Genomic DNA, 25,690 nt, shown 5'->3' on the forward strand with positions numbered 1-25,690 from the left:
TACTGGAGATGGAGAACTGGACAAAACATAAAATTGCATAATTAGCGACGACAATGGGGCGTTTGCCGAAACTTTCGCAAATATAATTAAGGAATATAACGACTTATCTAAAAAAAAAAATACGAAAACAGAAATCAAAATCGGTCTACTTCAATAGGTAGTAGATTTACAAATGCCATAAGCAAACGGTTGGAGAAATGCAGAAACAAGAAAACAAAAATATGTACAAAAATGACTACAAAGTTAAATACATACCATAATATAACATAAAAAATAACACTTGCTTCCCTATGGTTCAAAGGTCAAACGTCGGCCCGTCGTCCGCGAAGTTCTCGGGTTTCTTCGGTTACATTCGTCAATGTTCGGAGGTCACGTGATATCACAACGCGTGTTCGGCGCACACAATTTGTCTTAGTTTTGCAAAGAAAGACCAAATTTTGTATATGTCACCGTCATAGGGTCTGTACCGGCTAAAATACTTTTGTATGAAGAGTTTGGCGCGGATTTTAACTCGCACAAACTTGGAATATGTATAGTATTTTTCGGTGGCGCGGGTTTTGAAGGCGAAATTTTAATAGCGTGCTATCTATAATGTGCTTATATTATTATAAAACAAGTTTGTTTTATTTTCTCATCTTTTTAATGGGGGTTCGCCGCACAAACGCACTTTAGAGAAAACCGCCACTGCACCATAGTAAGCGGAAAATGTTGCTTGTGTTGTGAAAGAAAACTCAGCCAGCCGAGGAATCGAACAAAGGATGCCTGGGTGGGATCCAAACGCAATGCCTACTTAGCCACTAACCTATAAATTGACTTCACAAACATAAAATTTTATTTATCTTATACAAAATGCAGATTGTGTAGTATCATGAACCTCTATATTTGGCGGCAAGTGTTTGTTAATGTGTTAACAATAATATAGATTTGCCATTTTTCCTATCATTTGACGGCCGGCATAGTCCAGTGGTAACGCATTGGACTGCCATTCCGAAGGTCGCGGGTTCGAACCCGGCGTGCGCAAATAAATTTTATTTGATTAATTTGTGTTATTTCACAATTAATTAATTAAAAATAATATATAGTATATTTGCGGCACGTTCCAGAGTGGAAGATACTACCAGTATCGCCCTGGTGTAAGACCACCATTCAGAATTGAAACGTTGCTCCAAATGGCTTTAGCCGTGTTTAGTGACTAGATCTGAATAGCCAGGTACTTCCCCACCTTCCTCTTTCGCTTCCCCACTTACCTTCAGCCTCACAACATCCCCCAATTGGGGATGCCATAGTCTCACTGGCTCCAGACGGGAGCAGTTGGGACTCTTGTGAGGTATTCGCTATAAAAAAAAAATCAAATTTCAGAGTTAAGCATAACCTCACATTTAAAAATGTACAATAACATTATTCATTATTCCAAAATCAATGTTGCCGTAGTAATGAAAAAAAAAAATTGTTCCATTTTATATTATATTACAAATATGATTGAAAGTAGTTCATTGGATGATTTTTAATTATGTTCAGAAAAATAAACAAAATTAGAAATCAATTAATGCGGCTGTCACCGATTTACAATAAAACATCCTAGAAGTAATAGAGTATCACCTTGGTGAAAGACTCATTCAGAAACTAAATGTTTTTTAATTTCCCAACCAACCTCTTCCCTATCAACTTCCCTTCACCACTTCCTTCATCCTCACAACATGCCTTAATAGTCCCACTGGCTCCGAATGGCTGATAGCAGTTTGGATTCTTGTGCAGTATTAACTTTTTATTTATTTGTAGTAGTACTGCCCCTAACTGTATAATTTTTTTATTCATGGGTTTGTAGAAGGAAACACAAATCATAGGCCCTTACAAAGGTAATGCATTTATTATAATAATAAAAATACATATTATAAATTTTGCCATACATATTTACAAAAATTACATAGCCCGTGACATATTATTATCATTAAATTTTTTTGTTTACATTCAATATTTTTCCAACAGACAAACAAGTTTCCATTGCGCATTATGAATTATTGTTTTTTTCTCATACAATCATTCTTTTAAACATGTCTATCTCTAACTGTGAAAAATCATGCACTGAAAATAAAGTTTGAATTTTTAATAAACAACCTGAAAACTGTTTAATTTTTAAATATCACCACAAAATCTAAATTATAGTATTTTAATAAAACTTAGATAATTTTGTAAAAAATTTGGGGTAGGTACTTACTTAGTAAGATTTTCCTAATGTTTGAATATGTTCCATTCGCAGGTGTGTACAAAACAAAAGTTAATAATTTGTTTTGACAGATGAATTTTTGGAGGGAAAATAGAGTCGAGTAACGTTAGGATGAAATATCATTACATAATAATCAGCGAACAAAAGTAAAATATTATGTAATAATTATTTTATCAGAAGAACCACATAACATAAAGTTAATTTATACAAAGGGAAATAATATATTGTCACTACTTTGCATAATTTTGCGTAAAGATGAATTTAAAAATTTTATTTTATGAAGAAAGTTTATTTACTTAGCTCATGATAAAACAATAAATTTTTGGCATGCAGAATATTGCTTGCGGGTCATAATAAGAAAATATTTTTCTGAGGAAAAAAAAGCAATTTCTATGACTAGTAATAATAATAATTTGGGACTATAATTTTTGTGATTGATTAAGTAATAATTATTTAATGAGATAAAGAAACGGACATTATCGTTTCAATCAAATATAATATGGCATCTTGATCAATCAATGTTGCCATAAGGAATATTAGAGATTAAAAACGTTGGAGGGAATTGAATTCAGTTAAATAATTTTTTTATTTTCGTGATTCTAATAATTTTTTTTTTGATATTGTCTTCAATCATTTACATATTTAAAATTAAACTCAGTGTTACTAACTCAAATAATTAAGAGTAGTAGAGAAAGAAATATAAAAAATATTGCACGTTGTGAACTTTCATTACTGAGAAAAACAAAACACAAGATATTTAAAAAAAAAATACATTAACATTTATAATCTAGGAACATTTGTCAAAGTATTCCTAAATCAAGCTAATATTTATGGAAGTTTGAAACAAAGCAAACTTTAAATATCATTTTTGTTAGGGTAACGGCGATTGGGAAATAAAACAATATTTTTGTAATCGGGACACGAAACAGAAAAAAAATCACTATATTACAAAAATAATGTAGTATTAATCATAATAATCCATATTTAAATGACTGTTGTTTATTATTTTTTGATAATTATTATACATATTATATTATATTTAAAAAAAACTTGAATGCACCATTTATAATATTTGTCCATTAAAAAACAAATGAAGCCGTGTTTCAGGCGGCATTATACTTATTCCATAACTAGCCCCGCGTAGTAACGCGTCTACATCTTGTCAATGGACAGAAGGACGCTGGTTTGTCTATGGAATTCTGAACGGCACCACAAGATCTTCACGATGTTCCACACGGAGGTCTGACATTGCCGACGCTGCCTTTTTGACAACATTTGAAATCTAAAAATAAAAATTAGTGTCATTAACATAAATCACAGATAACGAAAATACAAACATAACAAATTATATTAATTTGCCAAAGTTCAAAACAAAACTGTTTATTTAACCTTCCCGCACCGGAGGGCGATAAGTATCTACCACTCTGGAACGCTCCGCAAATATACTACGTATACTCTATCGTTTCTAAAGGGACCCTTGGAAAAAAATATGATTGCGGGAAAACTAAAAATATGTTTAATAAACTTATTTCTCGTATATGAAACTGAAGGTGTTTATTAAAAAATATTTGTATTCGAAGTATGTTCATTGTAATTTTTATAATTTGTTCGTTATCTCTCTCTTTCGAATTTTTCGCTCACTGTTTACAGTACCGTATATATACGGTTACATAATATATGGTTTCAAAATGTATGTTCATATTTTAAAAGTGATCGATCGAGTAAAATATGTACAAAAAAACTGCATGATTTAAATGATGAATGCGGTAAAACGATGCTTACAGGAACGATCGATGGGGTCTATTTTCAAAAATTTTGCATAATGTAAATTCGGGACTGGAAGAAATAAATGATAAATGCGGAAAACGATCATTCGAGGAAGGATTGATTGAGATTTCACTGTATACAGCACTCCCTCAGTAATCCGTCGCTCGATTATTCGACAACTAGTATAATCCACCATTATTTTTCAGACTAATGTTATTTAATTTGTATTTTTGTCGTTTTTAGTGTTTATTAGAGTTTTTTTTAATTTACATTTTTCAGCCAGATTTCTATTCTTAATTTTGGTATTCGTTTGGTTGCCAAATAACTGTAGTTTCTTTTTTTTTAATGATAAACTAGTGTTTATTTGACAAGTCAAAATATTTCACCAACAAATGGAGATATAATATGTCTCGACGCCATCTAGTGGGAAATTTAGAACTAACAAAGCCTTTCCAACAAAAATTAAGTTGGTTGTTTGCAGGTGAAAAAAAAAAATAATAAGCAGTAATTGTTTATTGAGGTTATTATAAGCCGACATAGCTCAGTGATTCAGAGCACCTGACCAGACATCAGAAGGTGCGGGTTCAATTCCCGTTGGCGGCATTTATTTTATTGACTAATTATTGCTTATAATTAAATGTAGTTTCTTTGTCCGAATGTGGTTTTATAACTTGGAATGTTTTTTATGTCATTTTGTTTCAATCTAGTGTGATGGGTGGATGAATACGGAATCCTCTACTAGACAATGGTCTAGTAGAGGATTCTGTATTTTTTAATAGTTTCAATAATATATTTAGCATTATATTTGTAGGGCAAACGGTTATGTCAAAACTATTGAAAATTTCAATCAAAGGTGTTTTTATGGGTAATATGTCTTTACCATTTATTTTTCAATTGTATTCAGATGTATGTACATAGATATAGCAAATCCTCATCCTATTCGAAACTGGCATAATGCGTAGTCTGGCGTAATGTATTTTTTCATATCCTTTTTATTTACCACATTTTCAAAGAAATGTATGAGGCTTACTGTATTTGTTTTATTTTAAATGATAAAATAATTGTGAAATAACAAAGATTAATCAAATCTAAATTGTCTCGGGATAGATTTGCATTCACTTGAGATCTGAAGGAAATAGAAATAAATTTGATTAATGAATCTACAAAAGTATTTGTGATAGTTGGATTAAAGGTAATTCTAATGACCCTCAGATGACATGAAAATATATTCTTCTATCAATGTATACGCAATGACCAAACCCAACATTTTAATTTAAATGCAACAATACCACCGTTTACACTAAGATAAATATGTAGAAATTATAATCAATAATAATAATAATAATAGCTAATTATAGTCTCACATAACCATTATTATTAGCGATGGTCGTTATCAGCTCCGTTGTAATATGTACGTTAGCGACAATCAAGTTTATATTTTTTAAACAGTCCCGAAGAACAATGTCAGATGAACATATTTATAGTTTTGCAGTAGACCTGTTTAAAGTTTGGTTTCTGCCTTTTACTGTTTTTGATGATATTTTTCTGCAAATTAATTAAATAGGGGTTAATGCAAAATATCAAAGAACACTATATTTCTTGATCTCAAAAACAGTAAGAAACGAAACTTCAAACAACTTAACTGCTAAACTACAAATTGTTCTCCATGACCGTCGATATGTTGATTTAATTTTTTAGTTCAATTTATTAAAAGAAATAATTGAAACATTTGGTAGAGAATATGAATACAATTATGTATTTATTGTTCATTCGTTTAGTAGATTCCTTAACCTAACCTAACACAATACCATGTTTTTTTGCATAGAATGTTCTTAAACCTAAAGATAATTCAATCCCAATGCATTCTACATATTCATTTTTTTATAATTGTAATTTTTCATCAGAATTTTAAATAGAACTCTGTTGCATAAATATCTGCAAACTTACATGGAAAATGGGCATATTTTAGATTGAGTTTTAAAGAGAAAAAAATTCTAAGAAACTTGTTTCCAAAGGGTTAATTTTGGACAAAATGTCAGATAGAACCTTGTTGTTTCAAGGGAACCAAAATAAAATTAACCTTTACAATGCTGACCTTTTTGACGCAACCTACCCCCATCACGCAGCACATTTAGGCACAATGTATTTATTTATTTATTGCTTCTAACATAATATAAAATGTAACAGACGTGCTGACTTCAGGACCATGTCATGGTAACGTAAAGGAACGCGAGTCCAAGGAGGGGCTCAGCGCGACCACGGGCCCGCTCAGACAGTCTGGCGGGAATCAGCTCTCCAGGTTTGGTTCCCAAATATGTTTTAACATTGTTGCTGAGATTGTAAAACTGAATTGTAACGTGTGCTATTTGTAGAAAGTAAATAAATAATAAGAGAGGTTTTAGAGAGAAAGCGAAATGGCCGTACGCTGTCATCGCGTTCTGTTCGGGGGCATTCACTTCCAGGAATTGTGCCCGAGACAACGGCGGTGGTAGCGTTCAACCACTGCCAAAACCCGATAAAAACGGGTCACAAACCCTTTTCAAGTCAGTCTTCATTCGTCGATCACCAGCAACCATCATCAGCTCTACAACTCTCTCTGCTCTGCCCTCTACCTCGCTCCGACTTCTGCCTCTGCTCGCCTTGTTCCCCTTCAGCTCCTTTCCTTATCCTGGACCACGGACATCCCTACCATGGATCGGACCCGGAAACGTCAACAGGAAAAGCCTCGCAAGCGATCGAACCAGCTTTACAGAGACTGCACATTCTCCTTTCACACGCCACTGAAGGAGCGACATCTTCCGATCCGCGGATCGGGATGCTGTCTGATACAATTAAGTATCTTTTTTTTAAATCATTATCAACCTCAAGGATTAAACCTGTATCGAGGTTAACAATTTACGCATTTGAGGGAAGCAACTTAAAGTAATCACTACAAGCATAAACACAAAATATTACTATATGTATATGCTTTAACTTCATGGATCACATATGGGGCATTCGCTTATGGGGATAACCGCCGATTAATCATATATGCGACAGGTTAAAATAATGCTCACCAATTCTTTATCCATAGTCGAAATAGGTTCCTGCTGAAGTATGGTAGATTTATCTGAGTTGTTGATGTCCCTTAGCAGTTTGGGTCGGGGCACGGGGGCCACTCCAGCCGGCGCCGGGGCTCCCGTGGTTCCCCCAAGCCGCGCCTGATAGAGCTTCACACGCTCATTGTACTCGTGGGCCTCCAGAGCGTGGGAGCCCAATGCGCCTACGTCGATTACATTACTGGAAACACAGACAGATAAATTAATATAAAAATAGTTTTATTTAACCCATCAGGCTTATTTGTTAAGTATCTTCCTTAATGTCATGGTGACAAATATGAACTAAACATTGTTAGAAAGAGTAAACACCACGCTTTATATTCAAATCCAAAAGTTAACTACAGAAGAATTACCATAGAAAATATATACCTCCATGAAACCAAAGGTAACGACTGCAATTTGAAAAAATGATGATAATCAAGACTGAATGTAATATTACAATGTGAGTTGCCTGTATACTGTCAGATTCATGTATTGTCAAATCACAGAAATGGAGACGGTAACGCCGCCTCACGCGCTCTGCGCAAATTTGTTCGTTCCCCTTTTCCTGATTGGCTGATCTATCAATTCGAATATCAATGATTTTTACTACCAAAACACAATATATTTCAAATCTCGTTGTTTCAATTGTACGTGAGTATCGCGGTGAAATTTCAATAAATAAATATTTACATCACTCCCATGAGACATATTCAAACATTATTCCATGAGATTATTCTAATCTGGACTAGTTTTATAACCCTCATTATTATGCACATAAATACCATTCCACTGGAAATAGAATCATTTGAGGCCCCTAGAAACAAAGACGGAAGTGTCCACCAAACGTCAAAAATGAGTTGAATATGCAGTTTTATAGAGAAAGGTTCATTCTATCTCGAGAATATATCTGATTTTAATATAATTGTCATTAAACCATAGTATTTTGGCTTTAAAGTTTTGTTGTTGTAACAAATACGGCAGTGTCCACCTCCTTCCGAAACAAAAGCGGCAGTTTTTCAAATAGCCAATCAGGAGCCTTTATTCATAATGGCGGCCGTACTTGAATTCATACAAACTCGTGCGGAAGCGTGAGTGAATCGTGTAGTGAAAAGTTGTTATTTTTTGTGGAAATAACCATTTATTGTTAGTGGACGTCAAATATTCCAAGAATGGAAACTTTCCCCGATATATTGCCACCGGAATCAGTGAGAAAACGTGTCAAACAACCGCATAAATGGAAGGCAAACATCGCCAAGAAAAAAAGGTAAACCGTCATCATGTTGTAGGCAAATGTCAAAATATGACATTTTTAGATTTATCTGAATTTGTTCACAATTTTTTTTCACAATTAATCAAGTAAGGGGAGATGTCTACTAAATAATAGTAACTAATCGTTTTAATATTATCCACAGATATTCTCCAATGTGTTTACCATCTGCTCCCGCTTGCAACTACAAAACTTCAAAAAGTTTTCAATGCAGTAGCATTAAAATGACAGATTTGATACGTTTTCACAAGATTTTTTACTCACGTAAGGACAAAAAATATCAAGATGCACTAATTTTAAAATTTTGTAAACCAGTATCCATTAAACGTCAGCGACCTAGGAAAGGCACTTACAAAACAAAACAATTTCAAACAAAATTTTCATTTAGATTGTCCGACGGCTCCATAATTCCAGTGTGTCAACAAACATTTCTAAAGAGCATAAATATTTCAAAACAAAGGGTGCAACACATAATGGAATGTTTTTATAAAACTGGCAAAATTGCTACGGAAAATCGTGGTGGCGATCATCGGAGTCGTCATTTCGTGGAAAGGTTAGAATTCACCATGAATTTTATAAAGAAGTTCAAGTGCACTGAAGCACATTACTGTCGAAATGCTTCAAACCTTCGAAGATATTTACCTTCTAACCTCAGCATTCGGAAGATGTATTTAATGTGCAAGAAAAAAGCACAAGAAGATAAAGGAATTACCATCAGTCAATCATACTTCAGGAGTGTGTTCAATAAAAAATTTAATTTGGGGTTTGGAACTCCTCGCACTGATGTTTGTTCGACTTGTTTGCAATTGTCGGAAAAAATAAAACAAACTTCGGACGAACGTGAAAAAGTAGATCTGATGATAAAAAAACGAATACATAAAAAAAAATATGACGAGTTTTTCAAATATCTACAGGAAAGGAGAAGTGATTTGGTAACAGTTTCCTTCGACTGCGAAAAAAATCTGGTGTTACCAAAAGTGCCTGACCAGCAAGCCTACTATAGTCGGCAGTTATATTTTTATAACTTTACGACTGTAGTTGGTTCATCAAAAGAACCGTTAACTAAAGAAAATGTATTCAGTTACTGTTGGTTGGAAAATACTCATGTAAAGGGATCCAATGAGATAGCATCTGCAGTATACCATAGATTGAAGAATCTCCCCTTAGATGGGATCAAAACAGTAAGACTGATGGCTGACGGGTGTCCAGGCCAAAACAAAAATTCCATCATTATAGGCATGTGTATGCGATGGTTTTCTGAGGCTCCAGCTAGTCTTAAAAAAATTGAGTTGATTTTTCCGGTAACTGGACACTCTTTTATGCCAGCCGATAGAGTATTTGGTAATATAGAAAAAGAAATAAAAAAACACGAACAAATTATCCAACCGGAAGAATACTACAATATTGTATCCAATTTTGCTACAGTTATAAAGTTGGGTACCGAGGTAGAAGTAAGCGAATGGAAAAATGCTTCGCAACTTATTCTGAAGCCTACATCATCATGGGCATCTCGATTTTCGGAGACGAAAAGGTTCATTTTGAAAAGAAACAAGAATAAAACTACTATTCTTTTAAAAGGAGAAACAAATTATAGATGTGACCTATCAACTTTCCATAATATCTGCAAGAGGAATTTAACTGCAAATATGATAAATCCCAGTTTAATTGAGGCTAATCAAATTTCGGTTAATCCTTTAAAATTACGAGATGTTGCAAAACTGCTAAATATCCACTTTGGCGGTGACTGGAGAAATATTACCGAATTGAATTTCTACTCGAAATTATGTCCAACTACTTCTCTTGTACCTCAAGAAGAAGAAGATGATTATGTTCACATAGAATGTAATGAGGTATCGGCAGAAATCGTGTCAGACTTATTAATGATTTAGTTAATTTTTGTATTATTTTATAATTTAGTTAACTTTTCTTTAAATCTATTTTTACCTTTAATTAAATCTATTTTACCTTTTTTAAATCTATTTTCTGTTATCCAGAATTTATGAAAATTTCTAAGATAGAAGTGACCTATCAACTTTCAATAATATCTTCAAGAGGAACTCAACTGCAACTTTTTCAATAAAAAAAATCTTCCTAAAAATATTGTTTTCTTACATTGACTGCAACATCTTTGAAATTGTCATTTACATCAAAACCGGCAGTTTCCAACTGTTTGTGAAACAAAACAGCAAGTGTCCAAAATGGTCAAAATGATTGAAACAAAAACGGAAGTGTCCATCAAAAAAATTCATTTTTTAAAGAAACTGGGGCATTAAGATACATAGATGATTTAAAATAGTATTCTTAAACCGGTTTACTATCATATTAATAAAATTTCCTTGCATATTGATGAATAACGGACTGATTAAACGTTTTTTTTAGATTGCCAACAATTTAACAAAGTGGACACTTCCGTCTTTGTTTCTAGGGGCCTCATTTGGTTATCAGAAAACAGACAATTTACTGCGCCACCATCTGGGAACAGAAGCTTGACACTGAAATAATCACAATCTGCCGTTGAATGTGAAAATTCTTGAAATTATATATTTTACTCCCAGAATCGTTTTAAGTGACAACTCGTATTAACTTAGTACCTATTATACTCACTTTTAAATAATATGGGATGAGGCCAAATATTTGTCAGAAATATATAGATAATCATCATTTTATATCAACTACTAGCCGTAGAAGACAGCGTTGCCCTGTTTATTCTGCTTAACCACTCAATGCTAGGATTTTTTAATAAAAAGTATTTTTTTTTAAATCAGGTTAAATAAAACGATGCATACATGAAAATTTGAAAACAATATAGTAAAAACGAAATAAGCAGCTCAAAAACACGACCGATCTCTGAGGCAAACTGCAGGCAAATTCAAACTGCGTTAAATACATCGCTAACTTTTGACGAGCCTTACTCGTGTTAGCTAAAAATAGAACGCTGCGAGTCGAAACCGGCGAACATCACTCGGGCTAGCAGAAAATGGAACGCATTTAGCGCGCGAGCGTGACTCGTTCAAAAGCATTAAGCAATTAAAGGGGGATGGGATGGTTTGTCGAAACCACATGTAGACAGAGACCTTCCTCTTGTTTTGAAGGTCAAGTGTGCAAAATTTCATCATCCTCGGAATAAAGCTGTAGATTCTTTATATTAATACAAAATTTACCCTTGTTCATCTATTTGAGATGGTCGATAACACGGTGGGTAAAATATTCAACCAGCAGCTAAACGGATCGAGTTCAATAGTTACAGCGGGCGCCACCTTACCTTGTTTTCAACACAAGATAAGATTATTTAATAAATCTTACAAATGTTTCACTCTTGAATCGCATAAACTTTAGGCATATTTTTCCCGGGCACGAATGCGACAACTACAGTCTTGTATTGTACTATTAGTTCGGATTTTATTATTGTGCTTTATTCATTGCCTGTACACTCCATTCGGTTTTTCGGCACAGCACAAAAACCTACATTGGACAGAGAACAGGTGAATTGAGGCGAACACGATTCTTCACTCTCGTGTGAACTTTCTTATCAAAGGAAAAGTTTGGACACGGCGTCGGTTCATCGTTTCTTTTTTTATTTTTATGTTCTAAGATCTTATCTCACAAGAGAAACAACAGCACAAAAACGGGTCGAAGAAATGACCCACTCCCATGAAGCCTTCAACTGTGAATGCGTGTTTTGATGTTGTCCGTCGATTTTTGCGCACTGAGTGCACCGGTGCACAGATCAATGCTCATACGAGCAGACTCCATTGAAATACCTGTAGAACAGACTCAGCATGCAAACATTGCATATGTGTATTAGAGACGGACAGAGATAACAATGGACGGACCACCCTCGTTTCCACAGATTCAAATAGGTTATCAGGTATTTTGGGGCTCCAGCCCAGAGGTTGCTCCCAAATTCGATTGTTAGATGTATTTGAGATTTGTACAGGGTTAGCAGATGGTCACTCCCAAGACTCCCAGTAGTTTCTTGGAAGCCAGTTTAAATAATAGAATGCCTTTTTCATGAATGTATTGACTGTACAACGGTAAAGACTCACGTGGCGGTTTCTTGCAATATTCTACTGAGGGCGGACTGTTCGTCAGGTTTCCGCGGTGGAATAGCCGAGCGTGCGGGCCGCAGCGGGGCCGGCTCGCTTCTCACCGGGTCCTCCAGCAGATGAGTCCGCTCGTTCACACTACCCTCCTGCAAACAAACACACACATACCAATAGTATTATATTTATTCACCTATCCGCTCGAGCGATTATCGCAAACCCAAATTTGATTATGTGATTTTTATGAATCAAAATTAAGAGATGTCATTAAAGTTCGTCTCATCGAATTTTAATAATGTTATGTATTGTGTAGTCTGCATTTTTAGACGTCATTTTGAATTGTTTTGTAAAAATTAAACATCTGTTTACATGTTAAAAAATTGATTTTTTAAGGCGATGCCATACGTAGCAATGCAAAATCATGTGTTTTTGGTTTGAAAATTTGGTCGCCTAGAAATGTTTCAGATGCTTTAATTAAATACTGCGAGTAGAATACATCTTGGCCTTTGAAATAATCGAGTATTTTTATAAGGCCAGAAAAAAATAATGTATAGGCCTATGAAAACTGCTTGAATGTTCAAAATCTACTTACTACCTACTTACGAACCTATTTTCGGTTATGATTTTATTGTATAATGTGGCAAATTAAGTTATTTATAAAGTGATCGAACAAAAATTAAATATTTATGCCTGAACATCCACAAAATAAAATAAAAGCCACTTTTTGGCCATGTTTTTTTCTTGCATAAATCAAAACAGGCTGATGGTGTTAAGCGAAAGTTTAAACCTTATCGCCATCTACGTAAGGGTTGTTATTGATAGCGGCTCAATTTAAAATATTACACGACGTAGTGCATCGCCTTAATGGTCTATAAACATTTCCAGTAGACCATAGACAACACAGAAATGGTAACATTCAAAATTGCCCCAAATAAGTACAAGTTAGGGCAATTTCGGTAAATAGCATACAGAATTTGTGCATTATAAACAGTGATTTATAAGTGGATTTATTGGCTTTAAATCACAATAAACAGTTTATATAAGTCCGTAATAAAATTCGGTAGTATAATTTTACGAATGAGCAATGAGCAATGAGAATCTATTGTTCAGTGGCTTACTTAAAAAGTAGCATATTATGCAAGTAATTTTTTAGTATCGGTAAGTTATCGATGTATTATATACTGATATACGGTGTCGAGCGGTCCAAAGCATCGGGTTCCCAACCGGAATGAGAGACGAGAGTCGCGGGTTCAATATTCTGCTAGCTAAGTCCTGCACAACTATCATATTTCGCTTATAATGATGGAACATAATAGCAGAAATTAAAATACTATGTATCAGGCTATTTGTAACCCGGGAACATTCGTCTTTCTTTTAAAAAAAAATTACAAATATGCTACCCGTTTCAGAACAGACTTTGTCTAGTGAGGCGGGTCAACTAAATCTGAACTGAAAACTGTATTATTCGTGAATGCTTCCTTCACATTAGAGTGACAAAGTTACACAATAGCTTCAAGCAAATTCCTACTGAATAAAGAGCATTCAAATAGTACAGCAGTTTTTCTTTTTCCATGCTTTTTTTTACTACTTATTACATATTTATTAAAGCGGAGACGGTTTACGGATGGCTTCCGTAAGCACCCAGGCCATGGGGTCATCCTTTTAAAGCCGCGTACAGATATTAGCGACACAACATGCAATGCAACGAAAGGTTGAAACAAATTACCACAGTGTATACGTCGCTGTGCGCACAAACTGCCCACCGAATGTGGATGAACACTGTAGTACCTGTATGCTGCTTCACAGTAACCCATTTTCATGCTTTAGATTTGTTTGTTTTATGTAACTCTAAAATATCTAATTACGAATATTATTTATATACTATTTGTCACAAAAATCGCACCAATTGCAAAATCTTACGAGACAATAAAGATATCGTCTCTTTCGGATGTGCAGCGTCATCACTCTGATCCACGCCTCTGGATGAAGTCTCCAGTCTCTTGAAACCGTTGGAAAACCAGTTGAACGGCTAAACGGCCTGAGTTTAGTTGCTAAGCAAAATAAAACTGTCGCATCCCTGATTGCAGTAGTGCCACCACTTGAGCAGTTTGGTCAGCAGTGATGCCCATTTTAAGGGGCTGTTTTCTAGCGCTAATTATTCACACATGTCCTCTTCAACATTCGGATAGTGAATGACCTACATTTCACCGACTTAAGCTGCTCATTTTATAGCCCAGGAAGATGGCACAAGTGGTGCCATCTGTAAAGAGTATATGCGCAATATTTTGGTAACGTCCCGTACTCAGAAAACTTGTGAAATGAAATTAAATTATTGTCCGATAAAAGATAGTTAAATTTAATTTTAATTGATATCAATTTTGTTTGGGTTAGATCTATTGGCTCAGGGAAATTTACGGTTGTTTATCAGTAGTGTAAAATTTAAAATGTGTTATTAGTAAGACCCTAGGATTTCCCTTGTGTTATGGTCGTTGTGCACTTAAAACTAACTAACCATAACGCCGTCTTGCCACACACTCCTTGCCTCATTCACATTCATATATACTCTTCTATTATTCTGACTCTTGAAATGGTCAGATTCAAGTATTTAATTCGCTTGATAGTGCCATGTCTTCCTCGTGCGTCCTCAACTTCTTCTACCATTCACATCTGCTGTAAATTATGTTCCCACCTTTCCATATCTTCTAAATCCGGTCCAAAGATTGTCTTCCAACATATTCAATCCAATATCCAAGTGGAAACCAGACTTTAGCCACAGAGTTCGATAAGATTGTCTTCCAACATATTCAAGTGGAAACCAGACTTTAGCCACAGAGTTCGATAAGATTGTCTTCCAACATATTCAAGTGGAAACCAGACTTTAGCCACAGAGTTCGATAAGATTGTCTTCCAACATATTCAACTGGAAACCAGACTTTAGCCACAGAGTTCGATAAGATTGTCTTCCAACATATTCAAGTGGAAACCAGACTTTAGCCACAGAGTTCGATAAGATTGTCTTCCAACATATTCAAGTGGAAACCAGACTTTAGCCACAGAGTTCGATAAGATTGTCTTCCAACATATTCAAGTGGAAACCAGACTTTAGCCACAGAGTTCGATAAGATTGTCTTCCAACATATTCAACTGGAAACCAGACTTTAGCCACAGAGTTCGATAAGATTGTCTTCCAACATATTCAACTGGAAACCAGACTTTAGCCACAGAGTTCGATAAGATTGTCTTCCAACATATTCAAGTGGAAACCAGACTTTAGCCACAGAGTTCGATAAGATTGTCTTCCAACATATTCAAGTGGAAACCAGACTTTAGCCACAGAGTTCGATAAGATTGTCTTCCAACATATTCAACTGGAAACCAGACTTTAGCCACAGAGTTCGATAAGATTGTCTTCCAACATATTCAAGTGGAAACCAGACTTTAGCCACAGAGTTCGATAAGATTGTCTTCCAACATATTCAAGTGGAAACCAGACTTTAGCCACAGAGTTCGATAAGATTGTCTTCCAACATATTCAAGTGGAAACCAGACTTTAGCCACAGAGTTCGATAAGATTGTCTTCCAACATATTCAACTGGAAACCAGACTTTAGCCACAGAGTTCGATAAGATTGTCTTCCAACATATTCAACTGGAAACCAGACTTTAGCCACAGAGTTCGATAAGATTGTCTTCCAACATATTCAACTGGAAACCAGACTTTAGCCACAGAGTTCGATAAGATTGTCTTCCAACATATTCAAGTGGAAACCAGACTTTAGCCACAGAGTTCGATAAGATTGTCTTCCAACATATTCAAGTGGAAACTAGACTTTAGCCACTGAGTTCGATAAGATTGTTGGTAAAGGTTACGAATTCCGCTTCACGGTAAATATGGAATGTTTACTTTGAATTAATACTTGAATTTAGTTATATTATTACTAAAAGTTACTATAAATGTTGGGGAACCTTTAATAACGCCTGCTCGCGTCCCCTTTAGAGTTATATCCCAGTTTTCAAGTAGTTTGTGGGCTACGCTAGGTTTGTATAGACTGGTTTGTGATTTAATTCTAATACGATATTATGAATATAATCCAACTCTTGATATGAACATAGTCGCCGTCGGCTGCGACTATAACGGCGCGGCATACTAATTGACATATCGCGTAAGTGACTTAATAAACGAAATTAAAATTAAAAGTGCATACTTTTCCGTCTCCCCTGACATAATAAATCATGTTTTGAATTAATAAAGCTAAATCCATTTATTTGAAAGTGAAATATTGCGTATTAAGAGTGAAGCGGAATAAGAGAAAAATAATAGATTGTCTTCCAACATATTCAAGTGGAAACCAGACTTTAGCCACAGAGTTCCATAAAATTTCTATAATATTTTACCATATTTATGCAGCCAACTTCTGATTTTTGCAAGCAATATTTTTCTTCAAATTCTTAATATTAAATGCACACAGCTATTGTAGACTACTATTAAAATAGAACATATGATTTAAAATTCAGACATAATATTATAATAAGATGAAAAATTATGTTTGTATTGCATTACAATTTAGTGCTCCAGACAAAGAAAATTATGTTATTTGTACCAGGCTCAGTACAATAATAATTACTGTGTAGGTAGTTCAAGAACTCGATGACTCATAAGTCAATTCAATAAAAACTGGTTTTCAAATAAATTATGACTTATCAGCAACAAAGGGTAATTATTTCAGTAAACACCGAACTTCTAGGCACGGATGATGGAAATTACAGTTTGCTTTAAGAATTACTACAAGAAACAACTAGTTACATGCACAAAATAAGTTCTTGGGTTGGGTTAATTAAGTAATTTATGCGTATTTAGATTGAAACAAGTGTCATTCCATACACAGTGGTGGCAAACGGATCATTTTATAAGGAGAATTTTGAACTCTGATTGAATAAAAATGTAATTGTAATGCATTTTTTACCATCTATCCCAACGTAAATCGTTGTTCCTTGTAGAAATTAAGTTGAAATGAAGTGTAATTTCCATAATATGTGCCTATTAAAAGTGCGGCGGTTAGTGAAATATTTATCATAAAAAGAATAATAATTATTTGTTTTGTAGTGCGAAAATAAAATCAATGGGCACGTTACCGTTTCGAATTCCGCCATTTGGCAATTTGATTCAAATAATATACCAGCCCAATTAAAAAAGTGCTATTTTTTATAAGGAATTTTAAGGGCAATAGATTAGGAGGGCTTTGGACCCAGTGCCATTTTGAGGCAGAGTTTATCATAATGAATATAACTAGTTCACGTTGTTATGTTATTATATATTTATTTAGTTCCTAAAAAATAAAATAACTTTACAGTCAGTCGGCATTGCAAAAAACAAACTTTATTAGTATACTCAACTGTACTGAGTATAAACGAATAGTAGTAGCGCTGAGGTCAATAATGATAATCGCATTATATCACCCATTTATTGCACAGAAAATGTTTATTATTAGATCATTAAATTTGATGACCAAAATAACAATACGCCATCTGAAGGTGTTTAGTATACACAATAAATGCAACGCAAATATGCAATCGTGTAAATAACAACTTGTTAACTGAATAGAATTTGATAAAGCGCAAAAAATATGTAAAAACATGTGCCGGGGTGAAAGATTTAATTACAAAAACCTGATAAAGTAAACAAAATTATGCCTTCATGTTCACAATAGAAAATAATATACATACCTGTGCGTTCGCCTCTTCTTTACAGAGACTGTAGCAACATCCCATTTTGATAAAATATATTTTGAATATATGTCATGGGATTGATAAATGCTCACTAATAGTATTTTAAGCACTATTTCATTCCTAGGTGATCCTAACCAAATGGACAAATCGGCAAGCGAATGACATTAGTCAGCAGCTGACGGCCATTACAATAACAAAGTCGTCGAAAAAATATTATTATGGCGACATTTTCTTCAGTAGGAACTGTTCTTGAAAAATGTTTTGGCTGGGTAAAATTTATTGCAAGAGGTTCTTTTCAAATAAATATATCCAGAAATACAGTATCCTTTCTCAAATCCCAAAATGATAGAAAATTACAAAATCTATTATTATTTATCATTATCTTTTTTGACTCGGATAACCTGCACTTTAAAATACCATAAAATAATATCTCTTCTTCCTAAAAGTAAGAGCTTAATAAAACGTTTAGACCATCACGCAAAATGTGATTGCAATTAAATGTAATACAATTGTTTTTTATAAAATTTCTGTATTTTTAAAACAAATAGTTTTATTTTCAAGTATTTTAATAATAATATTTGAATAACTTTATGAATTTACAGTAAAAAATCGTCTATTTTACTGTTCAACAGCAAATAAATCGACGGTCCCGAAGTACAATGTCTGCTGTGCAACTATATAGTTTTTCAGTAGAGCGGCTTAAAGTTTCCTTTCTGCATTCTTACTGTTTTTGAGATCAATAAATATAGTGTTGTTTGATATTTTGCATTAACCCCTATGTGACCCCTATTGCAGAAAAATATCATCAAAAACAGTAAAAATGCGGAAACATAACTTTAAACAGCTCTACTGCGAAACCACAAATTTGCACATCTGAAATTTTTCTTCGGGACAGTCGAAACATTTACATGAGAAAATAAACTAAGTAACTAACTTTCGATTAACACGACTTATTTCTTTTATCTCATCGGTAAATAATTTAGATATAGAAAAAACGGTCTCTGAAGTTCTATTTCTCCTATGGCAATAATTTCATTTGGCAACACTTTGGTGACAGTTTATTTTATGACATGACAGCGGCGCAAAATGTCAACGCAATCGTTTTGTGATAAATAAACAATCTTGTGAAAGAAAGCTGAAACAGTGCAATATTTATAATAATTCAGGATGATAAGGTACCGGGGACCTAAGAAAAAAGCTCTGGAGCGAGTCAAAGAACTCGATGTCTTCGATAAAGTGGAGGAAACGTACGTGGAAACTTCGCCAATTGGCGGCACTTTATCAATCATAACTTTCCTGTTAGTTGTATGGCTTATTTACTCTGAAGTTACTTATTACATAGACAGTAATTTAATATTTAAATTCTCTCCTGACACTGATTTGGACGCTAAACTGACGATAAACATTGACATGACGGTTGCGATGCCGTGTTCTATGATAGGGGCGGATATCTTGGACTCTACATCTCAAAATGTCTACGCTTTCGGTGAACTTCACGAAGAAGATACCTGGTTCGAACTCGGAGAAGAACAGAGGATGTACTTCGACTCAATGAGATATATAAACACATATTTGAGAGAGGAGTACCATGCCATATCAAAGTTCCTATGGAGATCTAGGGAGACTGCGATACAAGGCGCCATGCCGGCCAGAGGAGAAAAACTAGACCGTCCCCACGACGCTTGCAGAGTTCACGGATCTCTAACACTAAACAAAGTGTCAGGAAACTTCCACATCACCGCCGGAAAGAGTTTACACCTCGCTGGTAGTCACATTCATTTAAGTATGTTATATGGCAAAGAATCTAGCAATTTCAGTCACAGAATAAACAGATTCAGCTTTGGAGATCCGGCTTCTGGAATCATCCACCCACTGGAAGGGTACGAAATGATAACCGACGACCCCACTCTTTTGTACCAGTATTTCGTGGAGGTCGTTGCAACCGAAGTGGACACAACACTATCACAGATCAAAACGTATCAATATTCAGTTAAAGAACATGCGAGACCGATCAACCACGCTAAAGGATCTCACGGAATGCCGGGAGTTTTCTTCAAATATGACGTGTCTGCATTAAAACTGAAAGTTTCCCAAGAAAGAGACAATATTATTCAATTCACCATTCGCCTGTTTTCTATAATAGGCGGGATCTATATTATAGCGGGTGCTGTCAACTCGATTCTTCAAATATTAAAGTTAAACTTTATGAAGAGGTTTGCTCCGCAATTGTACGAACTTCCGAGTAAACAGAAGAATGGGTTTCCTCCGACAGAGGCCAAGGAGAAGCTCATCAACACTTTACTGGCCAACAGCACTTCTCCCTATGTTCCTGTCGACTTGTTAAGAATGAAATCTTGAATGTTATACAGAATTCTCAATTATCTGCCACCCCAAACACCGGGCGAGTGTCCAACAGGTATTTTGTAAAAACAAACCCCGCTATCAATCTATTGTAAAATTTACATGTTTTTATTTAAAGTTAAGGTGAAATGTTTATGCTTGAGAGAAGACTCCTTTTTGTAAACTTATTCAATCCAAAAAGGTGGCAGAAAGAAATAGAAACACATGCGACAGTTGCTAGAATACACGGAGGACTGACCGAAATGTACTAAAACAACAATAACTAACCCTGGTGACTGGTTTAATGGTCGGCGAGAGCAAGCAGGACAGCGGTATAGTAACTGAATGTGTAAGATAACTTAACTCGTCGGTGTACAGAGCTAGGTACGCGGCTGACTACTGAATTTGACATGCGAATACATCAAAACATCTGGAAATCTGCAGCATATCGAGGCAAATGATGATTCATTGAATTGCAACAGAAATCGTGCGTGAACTACGAAAGATTGAAAACATTGTTTAAATTGTAACATTTTCATAATGGTTTCGTAACTAATTTCTTTTGCCTTGCCAAGTTTATTTAATATCTCCTGTTGATTTTAAGGAAAGCTATTTTTCTAAAGGTTTTAATCTGATTGGACATGACAAGCTGTGAAAATAACTACCTTTGCAAGAGTGTTCCAAGAATCTAGTACATATATATATATTATTTTTTTACTGTCCTACCAAACCAAAATCATTGATGTTCAATATTGTTGTCATTCAATTATTTATGTTGGTCTTGACAACTCAATGAGCAGGCCCGGCCCTGTGCATGCGCAATCGGCGTAATCCACTCCGGGCGCCAACTTGCCAAGGAGCCAAGGCGCAACACCTTATGCTACGTATACATACGCGAGCCGAACTAATCCTCAACTTATGGGAAAACGGCGCGAAACGCCGCTTGCAGTTACTTTGTTCCTTTCCCGTAATTCGAGGCTCGGTTCGCAAATGTAAACGTACCATTACATAGCGCCCTTCAGGTTTTACTAGCGCCAGGCGCCGTTTGGCTCAGTGCCAGCCCTGTCAATGAGACAATTGCTCTTCTAATATTTATTTATTGTTTGGCAATGTACACTTTGTTATATTCACAGATTGATAAATCGCAGGCTATTTATTATATTTATGCATAAATCATTCCATTCAATTCCAATCTCTTTGTCTATTTGTCTGTGTCATCAGAATTGAAATAATAACCTTGCAGTTTTAATAAAACATGAAAGCCACACATACTTTTATTTCTTTGCGTACTATTGTTTAAAAAATATGCTAAATAATCTTTTGTTTAATTGTTTTACTAACTAAACAAGCATGCATTACTTTACACACTTCAAATATAAGTTTTTAATTTTCTTTGTGTTTAAAATTTCACACTCTGCTTTTGAAAATAATGCCTTAATTTGTTAATCTTATCGCAACCTACCTATTGCAGTAAAAGAAAACCATTGGTACTTGTGAAATATTTGTTGCATCCTGCAATTGACAACTCAAACTAGTAGAACTCGGATACGGTGGCTTTGCATGATACGAGTGTTTATGAAAGTAACAATGATGAGAAACTTCAATTAACAGACTAACCCGTAAAAAACGAAGTTTTTTTACTGTATGACATCTATTTTTAAATGTCTTTTAAAGCTTAAAAAACATTATTAAATTTAGTTTGGCTGACGATTGAACCTTTCTATCCAGGAACTAGAGTCGACAACTATATCAACCTCGCCAAATGCCGATCGGGTAGGACTGATATTTATTTTCTATATTAACACATGTAACGTCATCCCATTTCAGAGAAATGCGTATATATCCGTGTGCGTATGCGTAATTGCCACCAAAAGTTGATGGAATGCATTGTCATCGACAAGGAGTCTATCTGCCGAGTTACAGCTCAATCGGATGTCGGGAAGTGGGTTAATTTCCGATTCCAAAATTTGCATTCATTCATTCCCGATAATAAAAGTGAAATTTAAATTGATGTATTCAAAAGTTAAGCAAATTAAAAATTTTATAGCATCGGTATGAATTCCTGAGCCACCGAGCACCTATTATTTTTACAAAATACAAAACTAAATAATGATTTATGTAGCAACATCTTTTTACATTCATTAAACATTTTTCTTGTTAGATATTTACACAATATTGACTGTTTTATAGGAGGTTATTGCAAATAATGATTGCTTCACCACAGGTGATCATTTTTGTTTTTTCATGTGTTAAAGTGCATACATACGGATAGTCGAGGAACTGAAAAAGTTAGGTTAGGTTAGGTCTATGTCTCCCAGATTCAATTCAGTTTCACAGAACGTACTGGTCCTCATTTGAAAATGATACGTGGAGGCAGGTTACCATTTTGATTACTTAGTAAACAATACATAATACTTTCACTGAGAAAAAGAATGGAAAGATTTGCTGCTAAACATGAAAAATATTGTATCTTTCACGTTATATGATTGTTTTTGTGTATTTCATTTCTGTTCGTAGGCTCATTATCTGTATATTATCTTTGATTTATACATTTTTACGTGCTATCAAATCCTTTTCTTTTATAAAATGACATCACCTCTATTTTAACAAAAGTTATAGCCTAAATCATCACTAGAGTTATGGATTGTTAAGTTTTCTCTTTCAATCGGGGTATCTTTAAGACCCGGTAAAAGAATCCTTCTAAACTCGTCCTCGTGGATTCTGGGAGAAATGATTGAGGAAATGAATCTCAAAAAAAAATTACCCATAAAATATTTTATTTAAATCCTGTAGGTGCAATCAAATACCCAATAATATTAACAATACCTCCAACTTCTGACATTTCCCATACATTCTGATGGCAACATACTACATTAGCGCCTCCTAGTGGCGTGAGTTGTGCACCTTGGTTTTTGTTCATTCATTTTAATGGATTTTATGTGTTTGTAATAAATTCTTTATTTTACGTTAATAAATTAGAGAAATCGAAAAAAAAATATTGGGGAACATAAAAAATAGCAGCTATTCACTCTTTCGTTGATGGCTTAGAATTGTAATAAAATACTTGCATAATGTAAGATTTTTTGTTTAAATTTCGCCGCCATTGAAAAGAATGTCAAAGTTAGTATGCTATACTTGCACCTCTAGCGACTAAAGTTGTTGATATTGCCACTATTTCACTGAAGTTGGACGTATTATTAATAATATAGCATATTTGGTACAAAATCCAAAATGTTATAAGGTCATTCGTTGTACGTATGCCCAAATATATATTTTTTTTACTTATTCGGGCAATTCTTGTAAATTAGTGTACTGAACGAAACGGCCACTAAAATAATGTAAAAATAAGTTTTTTTTGTACTATATTTTATATACTATTTTATAAATGTACTGAAACATTCCTGTTTCTTTTAAATCAACATTTTTAAAATAATTTTATGCTTGCATTTCAAAAACTAGTACATTTTCTAATAGTTATATTTTGTGAAATGTTCATTTGTCGTATAGAACATCATAGATGTTCAAAAATAATGTTTTACCATAGACATCCAAACTAATAGAGGAGCCAATCGGCGAAAGGGGAACAAACCGAGTGCGAGGAGCGCGGGAGGCAGTGTGATCATCCCACTGTCTAGTTATTTCAATATGCGCTCTTCGGCGGTCAATGTATGACTGATGTCATGGTTTTTTCAAAGCTTTTTCGAACCCTCCTGGTGCCAAATATATGTTCATGAGGTTTGCTTCTATCGCGTCAAAATGATACCCAGATTTTATGTCAGGGCGAGTCTATTAATTTGAATGTCTATGTGTTTTAAAAATTAATGAATTTATTTGAGAGACAAAAGGTTACTCTTGTCGATCTTTTTGTTTCGTCATGTTTCTTATGTCATTGTCTCTTTGGTACTTTAAAGTTTGCTGCCACAGATCAGCGCTGTGAGACTTTTGCAGACAACGGTGTATTTCACCACCTCTCAATAACTGCGAATTAGCACTATTCGTCGAATTGTTTACCTCATCTATTTCACCACCGCTGAGTAATGCTACCCTTCAAATAAATGCCTGTTTTATGAATAAAGTTACTTTGCGAGTATGTACTCAGTAGAGGTGGTGAAATACCCCCAAGTATGGTGATAATTGGAGGATTGCTGAGACAGAGGGTAGATCCACCTCGAATCCTTTCAAATGTAAAAGACAAACATGACCTTATTTTGATTATAGTTTAATGTGTGTTTTATTATGAAATTTTTTGTGTTACCATTATTTTATTGTTTATCAACAAAGTGTGTTTCGTGTTTTGTAAAATTTTATACACATGACACAATAATTTAAACATCAAAACAAATCAAATAGAGAGATATTATGCATGTTTTTTCAATTTTTTGCCATTTCATGTTGTGAATTTCAAAAACCTATGAAAAATAAAATTATCGAAGCAAATGTGTTAAATTTTATTCACATTTAAAACAATATATTTTTTTTAATTTTAGTAGAAGTAACAGATTTTTAAAATATCAATGCATTTAACTGCATTGTTCTGTGTAATACAGATAATCTTTTTTTTACTTAATATCCCTTATTTGATTATAAACATGTGCCTTTGTAAATTGTTATTTTTTAATAAACATTAAAGCAGGAGAAGTATTTTATATTTAGTTTGTTATGTTCCATATTAATCTCGAGCGACGGTCCCCGATGTGGGTTCTATGAAAACCTAGGGTTACACAACTGTTTCCAGAGACTGCAAATATTCCGCGTATATTCGATGTAAAGATAGTCGATATTCAAACTGCAGAGTTTCAAGGAGGACGCTAGGATTCCGCAATGATTTCAAGACTTCTTACAGGACACTGCCATCTCAGGAGACACATGCAGATATTGGGAGTGGAAAACACCAATAGATGCAGGAAATTTGAAGAGGATGAAGAGACTCCAATTCACCTTTGGTGCCAATGTCCTGCCCTGGTGGGAACTAGGCTCAGATACCTGGGGAGACATACAGTAGAACCAGAAGACATAGCCACATACCCAATGACAACCCTGGTGAACTTTATTAAAGGGACTGGGTTGTTGTTAAAGGATTGAGGTAAAATGGGAGATAGCACAATGGGCCTATGGCCGAAGTGCTCACGGGAACTACGTGTAAACCGTCTCCGCTTTAAAAAAAAAAATACATGGTCTCGTCCGGAAGAAAATCTTCTTTGTTTATTTATTACACACGCCCATATGGGCTTTTACATCATAAA

At 34.6% G+C, this 25,690-nt stretch overlaps 1 protein-coding gene and 1 pseudogene across 1 annotated transcript; one reads left to right on the forward strand and one right to left on the reverse strand.

The window, feature by feature from the left end:
- Window positions 1-1,841: 1,841 nt before the first annotated feature.
- Window positions 1,842-18,290, reverse strand: LOC149413550 (ragulator complex protein LAMTOR1-like). The gene is made up of 4 exons (XM_089644809.1): window positions 18,105-18,290; window positions 12,385-12,530; window positions 7,048-7,270; window positions 1,842-3,506 (listed from the first exon to the last, which is right to left on the reverse strand). The coding sequence occupies exons 1-4, from the start codon at window positions 18,147-18,149 to the stop codon at window positions 3,414-3,416; spliced, it is 507 nt and encodes a 168-aa protein (XP_089500935.1). The 5' UTR covers window positions 18,150-18,290; the 3' UTR covers window positions 1,842-3,413.
- An 879-nt stretch (window positions 18,291-19,169) lies between these two features.
- Window positions 19,170-24,940, forward strand: LOC149413551 (endoplasmic reticulum-Golgi intermediate compartment protein 2 pseudogene; annotated as a pseudogene).
- Window positions 24,941-25,690: the final 750 nt, after the last annotated feature.

Source organism: Hesperophylax consimilis, chromosome 21, assembly GCF_061612785.1.
Source record: "Hesperophylax consimilis isolate HC1 chromosome 21, BYU_Hcon_1.0, whole genome shotgun sequence".
NCBI lineage: Eukaryota > Metazoa > Arthropoda > Insecta > Trichoptera > Limnephilidae > Hesperophylax > Hesperophylax consimilis.